This window comes from Lynx canadensis, chromosome D3, assembly GCF_007474595.2.
Source record: "Lynx canadensis isolate LIC74 chromosome D3, mLynCan4.pri.v2, whole genome shotgun sequence".
NCBI classification, from domain to species: Eukaryota; Metazoa; Chordata; class Mammalia; order Carnivora; family Felidae; genus Lynx; species Lynx canadensis.
Window position 1 is genome coordinate 13,845,378 of NC_044314.2, and position 17,805 is coordinate 13,863,182.

Here is a 17,805-nt window from a genome sequence, read left to right on the forward strand (position 1 = left end):
GGTCCCTGCAACAAAGGGGAAACATAAGTGTTTCCACCCAGACAAGCCTGGGCACATAAAGACCATGCCACCAACAGGTTCTGCTTGAACCCCAAATGAAAGAACTACCAGCTGAACTACCCACACACACAGCACCTGTTAAAACTAAGATCCTTCACAAGAAAGACCTAAATAAGTAACAAATCAAAAAGCCACCTGGATACACCTCGGAGCAAGTAGCCTTTTATTACTCTTTTTTTAATGTTTATTTTTGAGAGAGACAGAGAGAGACAGAGACAGAGACAGAGACAGAGACAGAGACCTCAGAGTGAGCAGGGGAGGGGCAGAGAGAGAGGGAGACACAGAATCCGAAGAGGCTCCCGGTTCCCAGCTGTCAGCACAGAGCCTGATGTGGGGCTCAAACTCACAAGCCATGAGATCATGACCTGAGCTGAAGTCGGACACTTAACTGACTGAGCCACCCAGGTGCCCCTACTCTTTTTTTAAAGTAGTGAAAACAATAATAACAGCGATCATTTGGGGGTGCTTCAGCTGTGAGAGGTACTCTTTTAGCTGCTGCAGACATCATATGTAATCTTTACAACAACTCAGTACAGTAATGGTTTATCCTCATTTCAAAGATTAAGGTAAAACTGAGGCACAGAGTGTGCCCGTGGTCACACAGGTAAAGCGGCAGCAGAACACGAGTCTGAATGGGGGCCTGTACTTAGGACGCTCCTGATAAAACAACAGCATAACTCCTTTGACCAAAGAGGATCACATGTCATCCCTAGGATAATCTTAAGCCTCAGGAATGGCAGTGACAGGAGACAGTCCTTTGGAAGAGAAGCAGAGACCATCTGCGGACCACAAGCAGCCTTTAGGGAAGGAAGGGGCGAAGCACACCATTCGTTGACATCACGGGCTCTGCCCACTCCTATCTACACAGCTTGTCCACCTGGGCAGCGGTGAGGCCACCTGGTGAGCACCTAACTGTATTTTAAAAGGCGACAGGAAAAGTTTAAAGGGTTACAGAAATTTGGAAAGAAAGTGAAAGAAACAGGCAGAAGCAGAAATTGCCTCAAAGCTTTGTTATGGAAAGGGTCCTCAAAGGAACTCACAATTAGAGTATAAAATCCTTTTGGCAAAAGCCACTGTACTTCTATTGCACCTCCTGACATCAAGACAGTGGAAGACACAAAGAGGAGACACAAGCAACGTGACACGACACCAGGCACAGTCTTCAAAATACTCAGGGCATAACAATTCTACCACTTCCTAGCCATGTGGCTCTGGGGTAAGTCACTTCACCTGTCTGTCCTTTGGTTCCCTCATCACGGAAGTGGAATAAATACCTGCCCTGACAAATTTAACGAGCTGCCGTAAATAACACCCCTTTTCTCATTTTAAAAAAATCAGGAGAGGCTCTGCAGACCTAGTATCCCCCGACCAACGTCCACAGCTACACGTGGCACAAACCTCGACGACGAAGAAAGGACTACGGCACGGTCAACTCTTCTCGCCGCAGCGAGCGGTTACACAGATGTGGCTCGATTAGACCAAGGCAGAAAATTACAGAAGGTGTGCGGCTCACGGACCGTCCACGAACTACACGTGAAGGGATCCAAGTTGTCAGGTTTTCGAACATTACTTCAATGTAACCGTGGATAGGGAAAACGGTGCTAGTCTGTATTAACGGCAAGACAATTTTCTAAGGATGATAGAGTCAGAGGGGCGCCTGGGAGGCTCAGGTGGTTAAGCAACTGGCTCTTGGTTTCGGCTCAGGTCACAATCTCATGGTCTGTGAGTCTGAGCCGCACACGAGGCTCCACGCTGACAGTGAGAGGTCTGCTTGGGATTCTCTCTCCCTCTCTCTGCCCCTCCCTCGCTTGTGTGCGCGTGCACACGCGTTCTCTCTCTCACTCAAAATAAATAAACTTAAAATAAAATGTTTTTTTTTAAAGATGAATTAAATGGGATTTGCCCCCACGACCCTACACACTCCAGAAGACACATTAAAAGTAAACTTGAAATCAACCACCTTCTCGGGTTGTCTTCTTTTCCACGTTACTTGTAAACATGTGTGGTGAAGAAAAAAAGTTAATTTGGCCCTCAAAACATTTCCCCCAAAGAACACTGCAGGGCAAACATAAAAACGGTAATATGCACAGCAAACTTTTCAGGCTACCTACTGGGCTTCCAGATATTTCTAACATGCTACTCAGCTCAACACCTTCCTCGGCTGTTTCTTGGCAAGTCTTTAGGACACTTCTGTCAAAATTAGTCCCTGCTCTGAGCTGAGTTGTATTTCTAAACTAACATCTCTCTCCTATCCTAACCTATCCTCGCTAAGCTTTTGCAATAATCATCCTCCCTTGCAATAGGACTGTCCTCTGCATTATTCCCATTATTCTTGATGTTCATGGAGTGGGCGAACACCTTTTACTAGCAAGGGAAAGTTCAGAAAAACAGTCATGGGAGTTTTTTCTGTTGTCGTTACCACTATACTTTAGTGGAGTACTATTTATCCTTATTATGTGCCAAACATGCTCAAAGTGAAGCAAAATGACCCTGAAAGGCTTGGTCAAAGCAGCTGAAATAGCAGAAGTAATTCTGCTGCTGTAAAGTAAAAGGCTGCTACAAACTGGCATAATAAGTCACGAATTGCTCTGGCCTGGCCGTCAGTGGCTGCAAAACCACGCCCTGGCTACAGGGATGGTCTCTGGGGAATTTACTACACTTCTATAAAAAATTCTTAACCTCTTAACTGACCTAGTTTTATTTAACCTTCACCCCCTTAAAAATGCTTTGGGAAGGCATGAGGTAGGAGAACATAAACTCAGACAGGCGTTTACCGGTCTTTATTAGCTAAGCATTCTAGCAACTTATTTTCACTTTCATCCTCATCAATAATTTTGTAACACTTTACATCGAACCAAAGTTTCCAATATTAATAAAATTCAAACTATCACTGCTCTACAACATGCGATTGATCATTTCTTTTAAAAACATTTTCTACAAATATATAAGAAATGCCTTAAATTGACCCGACCTTTTCCCAGTGACAGCTCTACTTGATCCTGTACTAACACTACCGTTTTACAAAATGCGTTTAACAGATGGAGAAAACTTTGGTACATTAATAAAATCTAACAGTTAATAATAAATAACGAGCCATTAACACTCACTAATAGGAGCATACCACGGTGCCAATTTTGTTAAAGCACTACTAAAACGCCAGGCTATCACAATATAGAAAAAAGGACACCAAGAAATGTGGAACAAGAGCTCTGCCTCAGCTCCCGCCCGCTCTCTGCCAGGGGAGTGGAGGAGACAGGGGCCGGGGAATCCTTCCCCATATGGTTATCATTTGCCGTTATGAACCAGGCACCACACCCGGTCCTGGAGGGACGCACTCTGTGTCTTCAAAAGCTTGGTCTCTTGAGACGCAGACACCTACACAACTGTCATTAGAGGAGGTATGCACGGTAGTGTGATGAGAGCACACAGAGCCGAAAATGCAAACCTCAGAGCTCCCGCCACAACCCCAACACCCACATTCCCCTCCCCTGACCAAATGGACAGGTCTCCCAGGCGCATGGGCGGAGACTCGCCCATCACCACCAAGAGCGGACAGAACCACGGCATCCGTCCGGGGAGCTCACGGCACGGCCTGCGCTACCTTTCTGGGAGCCAGAAGCAGCAGCCAAAGACTCTGAGGCTCTGAGGAGACGCACGGCCAGCCTCCCAGGACGCCCCCGTGTCACTCAGGCAGTTATCTCCCCTCCGCACACACAAACCCCATTGTGTTTCTGAGTAACAACAGAAAAACAGGGCTTGGCTTGGGTGGGGAGCAAATCTGAACTCAGAGTTCCTTCCTCATTTCCTTATTGGCAAACTAGGTGTAAACAGTCCCTTTAGAAAGAGGCCACCTGAGAAAGTGGCATCTCCCCAACCACGGGGAAAAGACAGCCAACCACAAAAATACTTAAATTCTAACTTTCTGGAAAAAGTAGTAACATAAATGCATACTTAAATGATTCTACTATCAGAAATTAGCTACCTGTTTTGTATTTTAAGTTCCAAGTCTAACATACAAGGCTCGGTATATTTAACATGGAGAGGTCAATGACATTTTTCTAATTACTCCACTATTCCCTACTTTATGAAATTATAAACCAGACCAGTGGGTAGAAGAATTTAACTCTTCAGAGTAGTTATAGGAAATTCAATACAAATATTGGGATATTCCAATCTAGGCAAATATGTAATGGAAACTAAACTCTTGAGTATTTTCTAAATACTCAAGTTCAAATGACTTAACTTCATAACATGACCAGGGGCGCCTGGGTGGCTCAGTCGGTTGGGTGTCCTACTTTAGCTCAGGTCACGATCTCACCGTTCCCGAGTTCAAGCCCCACGCCGGGCTCTGTGCTGACAGCTCCGAGCCTGGAGCCTGCTTCAGATTCTGTGTCTCCCTCTCTGCCCTACCCCTGCTTGCGCTCTGTTTCTGTCTCTTAAAAATAAAAAAAAAAATTAACAAGTGAGGAAAAAAAGGTTAAAAAATAATATAACATGACCAGTGAGAGAGATGTGGTTGATCATATATGGTAAATTCCTAATACAGCAATACTTGACAGGTTTTTTAAGAATCAGACAAGTAGCCTCCTCAATATCATATCAATTTAATCTGCCTTGGGTGATTCAGAAAGCATCTGAATCAAGATTTCTTAAATATCTCTTGATCATCACTTAAGAAGATCAACGATCAGTGCACAGAGCCTATGCTTGTGTCCCTAGCAGCACAAGCCATTCAACACACTGCCTGACAAACCACCTTTTATTCGACCACTGAGCTGTCTGGATTCTGCTGACAACTGTGTACGTGAAGTACTTCCCTTTGATATTTTCAACAAATTTCAGTTGTCATTTGAGTCTTGATTTGTTTTGTCCCCTCAGGCCACTGTAAAACATTGGGAGTACATTTAAAGAAAAAAGAGCAAGGGAGCAGAACTTCCTGCACAAAGCAGTGCTGGATATGTTACAGCTCAGTTCCCTCATCTGCAAAATGGGGATGTGACAGTAGATCAAGAGTTACTAGCTTTCACTGTAAAGCCCAACGACATCCTAGAGATGTAATGAGTAAAAGACCTCATAAGGCCACTCTAAAGCATCTAGAAGAGTACTTAGCACATAGAAACAGTTATCAAAATGTAAGTTGTTACTATTTGCATTATTGTGGTCACCACTAGATCAATTCAGTAGGCTAAATGATTTTTTTTTAATATTTTTTAAAGTTTATTTTCGAGTGAGAGAGAGCAAGCACAAGCATGCGAGCATGAGTGGGGGAGGGGCAGAGAGAGAGGGAGACACAGAATCCGAAGCAGGCTCCAGGCTCAGAGCTGTCAGCACAGAGCCCCATGCGGGCTTAAACCCACGAACTACAAGATCATGATCTGAGCCGAAGTCGGACACTTAACCGACTGAGCCACCCAGGCACCCCTAAATGATCTTATTAACAAAATAAATCAACCAGTTGGGTGGAGGGGAAACAAAAATTCTTTTTATTTTGGTGTTGACTTCATAAATGAATAGCTAATTCACATTGTACATAATGTCTAATGCAAGGAAAATATCACATACTCCGTGCTCATCAGCTGGTATCTGTAAGTATGTATATCAACAGATAACACCCACAAGGAAGCTAAAGAAGGGGCCGGAGAACCAAGTGAGAGAGGGACTTTTCTCATTTACCAGAGAGGTTCGTCCTAAAAACAGACTGCTAAGGGGTAGGGGAGGGCACAGAAATCATGATAACTTTAATATTCAGAGATTATCAAACAGGTGAGAGAGCAGATCTGGTGTTGTACCCAACAGCAAAACTGGATTACTGTGTTGGCAGCCACAGGAATAAAGACTTCAGCTCACTTTTAAGGAAGAACTGTCTGGTCAGACACTACAGGTCTCTGAAACACTATAGACGGTTTTTAGGAGGGAAGGAAGTCTGGGAATCCATAAGGTCCTTTTCTAATCTTAAATTCTAAGTCTCTGAACTAAGAGCACTTCACGATGACTACAATTTAAGGTAAAACTAAAGAACGCTTTCAAAGAAAATACCAAATAATGGTTAAGGTAATTATTCCAGAAAATGACAAGTAATATTGCCTTTTTTGGTGACTACCTTGCAAGTGCCCTTCCCAATCTTAAAATAATACGTTGTAACTTAAAAACACACCTGTTAGCTCCTCACTTGAAACCTGGAGTGTCTTTTATTGAAGGTAAGAACAATATACAGATAAAATCCACATGAGGAACATACCTCTTCTGTTTGCAGAGGTCCTGACCTAGAAGTAGAGCCTAGAAAAAAAGTGGGTGCCCAGCATAAAGAAAGGGTGGCATTCTCTTGTCCCTCCCTCCCAGTATCTCCCAGAGCAGGTGACAACTCCAACAGAGCTAGGAAAGAAAGCGGAAGGGGGTGAGAAGACATGAGCAGGCAAGATGGGAACACAGGATCAGTTTAAACTGCTCAATGTATAAGCCAGCAGCAAAAGTATGCCTCTTTTGTTGTTATGATATGGTCAGCGAACTAGGTATTTTTTGACTCGTACAAAACTGGATTATAAAACTTTGGAGAAAATAAAATTAAATGGCTTTGAACTGAAATGACTCAGAACTCAAGGGAAAAAACCCTCCTTTAGGAATATATTAACTGGGATTCAGAACCCATAGTTGCCACAGGAGAAAAAAGAATAGACAGGATCAGCAATGTGGAAATAAGACGAAGCATATTTATAACCACAAAGAGATAAGTTTAATATTTTTACTAACTTCATCACAGTATTATGTATTGCAAAATCAAAATTTAATGTAACCCAAAATATTTCACCCTCAGCTTAAATTCAAAGCAGAATTTCTAAGTTCCCCAATGTCATAAACTGCTGCTCATATCTATAATAAAGAAAGATTGAAAAATGTGAACTTTTATGTAACAAATCCATTACTATGTTGGAAAGTTAGTTATAATATTTAGTAACTCATAATCAATTTCCCCAGGAAATGACATGGAACTAGCAGGAAACAAGGCAGACTGACCAGCACTTTTTTTTTTACTTTATCTAGCTTCTGTTTCTTTCCCTTTTTCACACTGCTCAGACACCTGAGATATGGCTACATTTTCACATTTTACACAGGCGTGCCTTTGTACATACTTGATACCTCTCCTTGTTTTTGTTTTTTAATTTGAGAGAGAGAGAGAGAGAGAGAGAGAGAGAGAGAGAACGTTCAAGTGGGGGAGAGGGGAAGAGGGAGACAGAGAGACAGAATCCTAAGCCGGTTCTACATTCTGCAAGGAGCCTGACACCAGGCTTGATCCCACGACCCTGGGATCATGACCTGAGCCAAAATCAAGAGTTGGATGCTCAACCAACCGAGCCATGCAGATGCCCCATTTATACTTCTCCTTTATATGCCCTTCCCTTGGGTGGCTCAGTCGGTTAAGCGTCCAACTTCAGCTCAGGTCATGATTTCACGGTTTGTGAGTTCGAGCCCCGTGTTGGTCTCTGTGCTGACAGCTCAGAGCCTGGAGCCTGCTTCAGATTCAGTGTCTCCCTCTCTCTCTGCCCCTCCCCCACTCACACTCTGTGTCTCTCTCTCTCAAAGATAAACATCAAAAAAAAACTTTAATGCCCTTCCCTGTTGTCTTTGTGGTGAACTCCTATTCGTCCTTCAAAACTCAATTTGCCCATTACCTCCTTGAAGACTTCCTGTACCCAAATAGCTCATATATTGGATTTCCAAACTTTTCTCATCTCTTCACTACAGTTTGTATGAGAGCAATCTCCGTGGGATGCAGGGACATATTAGAAACTAAAACCCATGTCACTTGGTTTCACTTAAGATTCTACCACACATCTACTAAATTATTCTTGGTCAAATGGCCCTAAATGCTCTCTCTAAAAAATGGGCATGAAATATGAAGTGAGAGTTTCCAAAAACATGCCGTTAAGCCCTGGACTCCTTAGCAGAACCGTACTGAGAACAAAGCCTCTTACCATTATGATCCCAATGGAAGCAACTACAGTTACATCCCTGAAAGAAAGGTGGCAAATCATGAGGACAAAAAAGCAGCACATCCCCTAACCTACACTTCAGATGGTGTGTACAAGGTGACTAATCTTATAGGGCTCCTTGCAGCTAGGTCTCATGACACAAATCTCCATACTGGAAACCTTAATCCCATTACACTAGAGTAATCTGACTCAAGTAGTTAGTGAAGTATTCTTTGAGTGAAACCCAGACAATAAAACACTCCCTTTAAGCACGTGAAAGAAAAAGTTCATTTGTGATTCACCATATACGTTATTTTTATTTAAAGGGTGGTATTTACTCATCACTTCTTGTGATATTTAATTCAGCATGACGCGTGGCCCCGACTTGCCTACACCATTCATATTAAGAGTGAACGCAACATATCAAGGAACCAAAGGTTCACCACAGTGACTTAAAGAAAAGAAAAACAAGAGGCCTAGAATTAAAATACTATGGTTCATGGTGGAAGAAGGATAGGAGAGAGAGGCACTGCGATAGCCATAGTCACTGGCAACTGCTAGCCACTGACAAGGAGAGACACTTGGGGCCTTATGGGGCATGAATTTATAGCGATGGACCATATAACATACACATGCAACACAAGCGGTCACGGTTGATAATTGTGGAATCTGGGTCATAGGTATGTGGGTGTTACTCTACTATTGTCTCTACTTCTAAATATTTGACATTTTCCATAATAAAAAGTAAAAAAACACATTCATGAACACCACCAAATCAGTGATCTGAATCCCCCTTTTCAAAATCTTCCTTGAAATGGAGAAACAGACTTTAAGGTGGAACAGTGTTGCAGAAGTGACTAAGGCATAATTAAAAAGTTAGTATGCTTAGGCTGTAGATGTGTATAGAAACTAACTTTGAAAAGTCACAGGATTAATCAACATGTCTAAAACTAACGTGCTCCAAAAAGCGGGCCACAGAGATGGGCATCAAGGTCAGCATTTCTGCAATGTCACTCGTACATTTCACAGGAGCTCTTCCAAATTCCTATTCTTCCCTCAGCTACCTTCAGCCTTCTTCCCCACTCAGAAAACGTGCTGGCTACGTGAACCCATGCTGAGCAAGCAGAGCCCTTTTTTTACACTGCATACAACAGGATGTTACAACAGGATGTTGACTGAATTTTTAAAGCATGTTGTGCATTAATATTTTAGGGATGATTTACAATCAATATTGTCATCCTCCCAAAGGAGTCGTTTTCTTCATGGTATCTGCTGCTAACACCCATCCCAAATAAAAACTCTATTGGGACTGTCTTGGGTGTTATTTTTGCAAGCAATACAAAGTGCTAAGTTTTAAAAATATTAAGTATATAAGGGCCTATCTTGGTAGAACATTTCTAATTAATAATCTTTTACAAATGTTCCCCAAATGAAACAAATTAGAACAAAGATGAACATGTCTCTTTTAGCTAAGATCCAGAAGCATAAAGTGAAAATAAAGAATTTTCCTTTTAAATTAATTATCTAATTCATTTTAATTTAAAAATCATTGGAATTGGTTCTCTTTGTCCTCCTACTCAGACTGAGGTGAGGATGGTCATTAAAACTCAGAAACTTGGGGGTACGTGGGTGGCTCAGTCGGTTAAGCATCTGACTCTTGATGTTGGCTCAGGTCATAATGGGTACAGTTTCAATATCACAAGATGAGAAAAATTCTGGAAACGGATGGTGGGGATGGTTGCACAACAATGTGAATGTACTTACTACCACTGAGCTGTACACTTAGAAATGGTTAAGATGGGGGGCGCCTGGAGGGCTCGGTTAATTTTGGCTGAGGTCATGATCTCACGGTTGGTGGGATCAAGCCCCACATCAGGGTCTGTGCTGACTGCATGGACACTGCTTGGGATTCTCTCTCTTCCTCTCTCTGTCCCTCCTCTGCTGTCTCTCGAGAACTCTCTCTCAAAACAAATCAATAAACATTTTTAAAAAAATCAGAAACGTAGATATTTCTTTCTGTTCTCGGTTTGTTTTTCTTTCATATCCTTATCAAAATGAATCTCATTTAAACATCAGGATGTAAAGACAATCCATTCTGTGAAGGCTTTGTTTCTCAATAAGAAAGAAGAAAAGAAAAAAGAAAAGAAAAGAAAAGAAGAGAAGAGAAGAGAAGAGAAGAGAAGAGAAGAGAAGAGAAGAGAAGAGAAAAGAGAAAAGAAGAAAATCTCCATAGTAACCCTGAACATGACTAAGCTGTAGAACTTCCTAATACCTCCAGACATGAGCAAGAGCAGAGGACAGTGGAAGGGGAAGCTACAAGTAGAAGTGGCTAATGAGAGTCACCCTTGACCATGCCAAATTCCCCACAAGCACATATGCCCCAATGGATCGAGCTTCTCATCATCCTTCTTCCAGCAGCCCCAACCTACTCTCCCAGGATGCTGAATTAAAGCAGAAGATATGATCACAGGACTCTCCTCCACATTCGAAGCTTAAAGAAGAGCATGGCCCTGTCTTACATGCAATTCATATCCGAATAGGGGGTTCTCACACTGATTTCTTCTATAATATCTAACCTCTTCAACCAGCCCCTTACAACTGACTTCTCCTTCCATTCACTAACCCTAACAACTTCTAAAAACGTGTATCTGGTTTGTAAGACTAGAGAAAGGAAAGACATTGTATCTAAAATCTGCATTTACTAACATGTTCTGCCCTTTGTCCCTGACCCCTGACTTTTCAGGAAGAAATCTTTCTTTCCGATGTCTGCCATCCTCAATTGTGTTAACCCCAAAAAGCTCCTGTGGTTGTCAAGAACAGCAGAAGGTCCTTTGTTCAGATAAATCAAGCATATGTGTGTCTTTATCTCCTTAAAATATACATAAAAACAGATAATACTTTAAAAAGATTGTCTGGGGGCGCCTGGGTGGTTCAGTTAGTTAAGCGTTCAACTTCGGCTCAGGTCATGACCTCGCAGTTTGTGAATTTGAGCCCCACGTTGGGCTCTGTGCTGACAGCTCAGAGCCTAGCGCCTGCTTCGGATTCTGTGTGTCCCGTTCTCTCTGCGCCTCCCCCACTCACACTCTGTCTCTCTCAAAAATAAACATTAAAAAAAAATTTTTTTTTAATAAAAAGATTGTCTGGGGGCACCTGGGTGGCTGAGTTAAGCGCCCAACTCTTGGTCTCAGCTTGTGTCATCATCTCGCAGTTTGTGGGTTCGAGACCCATGTTATGCTCAGTGCTGACAGCATGGGGCCTGCTTGGGATTCTCTCTCTCTGCCCCTCCCCTGCTTGCTCACTCACCCTCTCACAAAAATCAATAAATAAACTTTAAAAAAAAAAAAAAAAAGATTGGCCAATCAATGGTAACAGCAGGAATGATGGCCATAAAATTATTTTATTTCTGTATTTAGTCAGTCACTCTCATACACACACACACACACACACACACACACACACAGTTAGAATTACTATGTGTCGGTATAAGTCTATCATGTCCACCTCTGACGTAAGCCCTAGGAGGTACTATTGCTAATCCCTTTATCAAATGAGAAAGCCTAAAATTTAGAAACTTACAGTGACAGAGTCCGTGAATGGTGGAACCCGTGTCTACCTTAGTTTGAAACCTAAATTCCTTACTCCCACACCATTTGACTTCTCCAAACATTGAGAGCCTTTCTGAAAGGAAAGGAGTTAAGGTTCTAATTCAAATTCATTCTAGTTAATACCAGTTAACTAGTAGTTAACACTAGTAACTTAGGGTAATTAAATTCCACCCCCCCCACCCTCCTGGAAGCACTCACAGACATTTGCGTGAGATATAAGCTGAGTCTTGTTGTGGATGGATATGCTTGTGAATTATCTTCTCTTGTAGCTACATTACATATCAAACACTTTCTAATGGCAATGTAGTAATCAGTGGAAGAGGAAAACTCACGCCAACACTTCACCCTGCCACCATCATGTTTCCTGGGCCACAATTCTCCCCCAACCCCCACCTCTCCTATGACAGTCCTGTGGGTGCATCTATTCATGGTTTGGATAATCAGAGACAGTACCTTATTAGAAATACACCATCCTATGAAGATGGCATGTCAGCCACCCAGCAACAGCAAAGAGTCAAACATACGACATTTACAATTGTCAGTTAGAAATCAACAATTTCCACACCTCTTTTAAGAGGCATTTCATAATCTACCCTCTTTCATTTCACTTCTTTGCTGTCTCTCTAGAAACAAACTCTTTGAGGTTAAAAACTGTATTTTGCCATTGCTTTAAAGGTGAATATATAGTCTAATTAGTGTTGTGGTTTCTGAATGAGTCTACAATTTACCTAGCAATTCAAATCAAGAACCTAGAAGGCATTTTTTATTCCAAAATTTTCCTCATGCTTTGTATGTAATTCTCAGTAATCCTGTCTCTCAATCTTCAAAACACATCCCAAAATGCATCTATCCACTTCTCTCCATCTCTCCTTTCACCTCTTACCTGGAAAATACCACAAGAGCCTCCTGCCAGTCAGACCCCACCCCTTGCTTCTCTTCTTGTCCTCCATAATCCATTCACTACACAGCAGCCAGTGTCAGATTATGTAACTTTCTGAAAGAGAAGTCTTTCAAATGGCTTGCCATTATGCCAATCATACAATCCAGAGTCTTTACCCTGTTTTGTAACCTAAAATCCCTGCCTTCCCTGACTTCATGTCCCTTTTTCAAGTCTTAGGACTTTCACACCATCTTTTCCAACTACCTGGAAAGCTCCTCCCACCAGGTCTTCAAATAATTGGATACTTCTTTTCATTGAAGTTCCAGTTTAGGGGCCCCTTGGAGGCTCAGTCAGTAAGAGTCCGACTCTTGATTTCAGCTCAGGTCATGATCTCACAGTTCATGGGATCACGCCCCGCGTGGGGCTCTGAGTTAACAGCATGGAGCCTGGTCAGGATTCTCTCTCTCCCTCTCTCTCTACCCCTCTCCTGCTCATGTGCACACACTCTCAAAATAAATAAATAAACATTAAAAAAAAGTTATTCTTCCTCCATCATTCTTTGTCACTATAACTTGTATTATAGCTCTGTGATTATTTGATGTTTTCTTTCTCGTCTGTTTGCTTATTTATCATGTTTCCCCAATGTAAGTGCTACCGAGAGAGAGGAATTAGACTTGTTCTTTGCTATATATCCCAGTGCATAAAACACATACTTGACATACAGAAGGTGCTTCATAAATGCTGGCTATCTTTAGAACAGTGACTTATCAGTTGGGTGGATGTTTAATATACAAGACTATTAAACTCAATACCTATTAATCTTTTTGTTATTATTGTTTTAATCAAAACAATTGTCATTGGTAACCTTGATAATTTACCTGTTTACTCACATCCTTATCCATGTTTAAGAATTTATACCTCTGACTTGTTCCAAAAAGAATGTAAAGCAGCTGACTATGACACTGCATTTGGTTTAAAAGGTCAAAGCATCTCCACATAGGACATTATAGGAAATACCTGACCAACACTCTTCAAAAGTGTCAAGGTCATATGAACCACAGAAAGACTGAAAAACTGCCACAGACCAGAGGAGAAAAAGGAGACATGACAATCAAATGAAATGTGGTACTCTGGACTAAATCCTGGGACAGGAGAATGAAAAATGCTAGTAAAAAACACTAATGAACGAGCCAGTAAAATCCAAATAAATTTTGAAGTTTAGATCAGAGTAACGTGTTAATGTTGGTTTCTTAGTTTTGACAACTCTGTCATGGTAACGTAAGATCTCTGGGAAACTGGGTGGGGCTACATGGAAACTCCCTGTACTATCTGTATAACTTTTCGCTAAACAGAAAATTATTCCAAAATAAAAAGTTTATTTGAAAAAATTAACATCTCAGGGTGCCTGGGTGGCTCAGGTCACGATCTCACAGTTCACGAGTTCAAGCCCCACATCTCGCTCACTGCTGCCAGCACAGAGCCTGCTCTCGACCCCCTGTCTCCACGCCGCCCCTCCCCCACGCGTGCACATGGGCTCTCTCTCAAAAATAAACATTTAAAATAAACACGTCAATCAATCAACATCTCCATACAGAAAAAAAATTCAATGTATTTTGACCACAGTTTGGCATTTTATTCCGAATAAAACAGAGTGTAGGCCGTTGACTTACTGCTTTGAACCCGTGTAACCATTTAAATATAAAAGCACAGTATTATTTAATATTTGTCTCCTCACATTTGCAACCACAAAAGTAATTTTAAAACGACCATGCAGATGTATTCATTGCCTCTAGTAGCACATTAATTCTACAGGCATGCCGAAAGAAGCGTCATCCCTCCCATTTTCTCTAGCAGGACGCTGCCCTATGCAATTAGAACCTCCACTGGCCAACCAGGTTGGGAGAATCTTCTGAGTCCCTATCAATCTACATTCTGCCCATTGCTTCTTCTCTAAAAGGAGGAAGCACTAATGTTCTTAAGTGCATTGCGTCATCAGAGAACATAGCTTTTACTTGACAATTCACATGTAGCCAGTATTTCAAGAAGTCTTTCTAGACATTATTCTCGAATTTTCTGTTAACTGTTGACAAAGTTATTCCCTATTCATTCACTTGATAAACAATTACATCATACAGCAGTTGGGATCACACTGAACTTGGATAGCAAACTGGATTATAAATTAAAAAATATGAAAGCAAATTCCAGTGTAATGTTTCTACACCCAAGAGAGGTTTCATCATTTCATAAACACACCCAAAACCAAGGCACAAAGTACTGCAACCCACCCATTTTACACATAATTCTATAAATGTGATGTAAAATCATCTTCACACAGAGTACCTGAAATACCAGCATTTATTCTGGTTTCCATTACACACACACACACACACACACACACACACACACACACACACACACGTATACTGTTTCATAGGTCATGGTGATCTCATTTAAGTAGGAGACTATTAAACAGTCAAGAAAATGACTATGTAAAAAGAAATTAAGCCATTTGAAAGGCAGAAGTTGGACAGGTGAAAGGGAGTGGCACAGATTAAACCACTTAAATGAAAAAATAGAGGAAGAGGGGAAATTTGTAACACTTCTCTGGGTATTTTGTGGTTTTGCAGTTGTCCGACCCTGGGCCAGTCCCTTAAATATTCTTAGTCTACGTTCTTTATCTATAACATTAAGATAGTAGTGCCAGTCTACCCACTGAGTTCTTTTTTTTTTTTTTAGGGATAAACAGAACCCAGCAAATGAAGCACAATTTAAAAATTTTTCAGTTGGCTACTTTTCAGCCAAAATGAGCTTTCAGAAAACTAAAAAAATTATTAAGTATAATACCATATTCTGGAACTGGGTAAAACAGAAAGCAACTCTAGCCAGCTAGAAGCTGAAAAATATTCTTGGGTAAGCACTTACCTTGGAGACTTGTCGAAGCCACCTTAAATACTCTGTGAATGTATCAAAACAAATGTAGTAAGTCTGGCTTTGGGGTCCAGAGGAGCTAAATGCTAAACAGTGCTGGTGCTTTTTCACTTCTTCTACCTATAAAAACAGAGACAAAAACACATCAGGAAAGCAGACCATTTACATAGTTCATTAACCATACCTTAGGTCAGTGAGCCTACACAGATTTGCATCTTTCCCTATATATGTTCCTCTTAATACTTAAAACACGTAAGTTCCTGAGTCTGACTAACCAACTTGAATTACAAGGAAATCGAAAATGGGGAGTTTTATCTTCTTTAGATTTCCCCACAGTAGTGAAATTCTCTTCTTCCTGTTTAGATTGGAACAGACGCCCTTTCTTATCTTTCTATATCCTCACAATAGGCTGCTGGGGTTCTTCCTTCCTTTGGGAGGAGTTTTACTTAAGACTTAAGGATTTTTACTGCAGAAGGATTTTTACTTTGAGCGACTTTTGTATTAGTCTGCATTACAACCTTTTTTAAAAAGAGGTCTTCAAGCGTGTTAAATAAGTTTTTAAAAATTTAACGTGAAATTGAGTTTAACATGAAAGAAAACTCTACCATAAGAACTTTCAAGTCCTAATAAGGCAGCGATACAGTCAAATCAAATTTCCACTCCCAGTAAATGCTTCCTAAGCAGGAAAAGTCCAGACAATAAAGTAACATGGTATTCCACAAGCTCCTATGCTGCAGTTACAAAACTGATCACAAGTCATAAAGAGTAAAGAATTTTCAAAAAGATCAGTATCACAGACTATGTTCTGGGACCAAAAGGCAATTAAAAGTTAGATGTCAATAATAAAAATTCCATTTAAAATCCAAGTGTACTGGGGTGCCTGGGTGGCTCAGTCGGTTAAGCGTCCGACTTCAGCTCAGGTCATGATCTCACAGTCTGTGAGTTCGAGCCCCGCGTCGGGCTCTGTGCTGACAGCTCAGAGCCTGGAGCCTGCTTTGGATTCTGTGTCTCCCTCTCTCTCTGCCCCTCCCCTCCTCATGCTCTGTCTTTCTCTGTCTCAAAAATAAATAAAGACATTAAAAAAAAATTAAAAAAAATAAAATAAAATCCAAGTGTACTTAGAAAACTAGTAACACATTTCCAAACAACTAAGTAAAAAAATAAAAAGAAAAAGAAAAATAATAGAAATTTAGATAGTCTTAGAACTGAACCATTAAAAAAATACATATCAAAATTTATGGAATGCAACAAAAGCAGTACATAGGGGAACATTTATAATTTTAAATACTCACATTAGAAAAGAAGGCAGAAAATTATTTTGATTGATACATGTCTCAAGAACTTAGGGGGAAAAATACCAAACCAAAAACTGAATAAATTCAAGCCAGAATAAAGGTGACATCAAAAAGCAGAAATTAATGTCATGAAAACCAAATATACAACAGAGAACATGAACATTAACAAAATACTGGTTCTTTGAAAAGGCTAATAACAAAGTAAATGTCAACAGATATTAGTTCATGATATCAGCTGAAGACAGACATAAATAATATTAATAATGAAAAGAGAGATAGGCCTACAGATTAAGCAGAGATTAAAAAGAACATTATAAACAATTCTGTGGCAAAATCTCAGAAAAATATATTTTACTAACACTAAATCAAGAAAGAAAAAAAAAACCGAAGGCCTACATAGTCCTATAATCATTTAAGAAACTGAATAAAACTTTTTCTCAAGAAATATCAGGCCCATATCATTTTATAGATGAATTCTATCAAAGTTCCAAGAAAGAGAACATTCCAAACTTGTGCAAACTCATCCACCCAACAAAAAATGAAGAAAAATACCACAAATTATTCTATAACCAAAAACAGATCAGAGTAGTAACAGAAAAAAAAAATTATAGGCGAGTCTCAGTTATGAACACTTATCTTGAACAAAATGTTGCACCACAATCCAGAAATACAGAAGGAAAAAAACTATATCAAAAACAAATTGGATTTACCTCAGGAAAGGCAAGATGATTTAACATTACTGGAACTATAAAATTGTTAATCACATTAACAAATTAAAGAAGAAAACCAGGGGCGCCTGGGTGGCTCAGTTGGTTAAGTGTCCGACTTTGGCTCAGATCATGATCTCACAGCTCGTGGGTTCGAGCCCCGTGTTGGGCTCTGTGCTGACAGCTCGGAGCCTAGAGCCAGCTTTGGACTCTGTGTCTCCCTCTCTCTCTGCCCCTAACCCACTAGCATCCTGTCTCTGTCTCTCTCAAAAATAAAATAAATAAACATTAAAAAAAGGAGGAGGAGGAGGAGGAGGAGGAGGAGGAGGAGAAGAAGAAGACCATATGATCATCCCCACAGCT

The 17,805-nt window shown here is 40.7% G+C and overlaps 1 protein-coding gene across 1 annotated transcript in view; it reads right to left on the bottom strand.

Annotated features, from left to right (window-relative positions):
- The window catches only part of PHLPP1 (PH domain and leucine rich repeat protein phosphatase 1), a 215,108-nt gene that overhangs the window by 86,685 nt on the left and 110,618 nt on the right, over nucleotides 1-17,805 (bottom strand). The window contains exon 3 of the mRNA XM_030336622.1: nucleotides 15,435-15,560. Coding sequence (XP_030192482.1) covers nucleotides 15,435-15,560 — 126 coding nt within the window. The remainder of the gene's footprint in view (nucleotides 1-15,434; nucleotides 15,561-17,805) is intronic.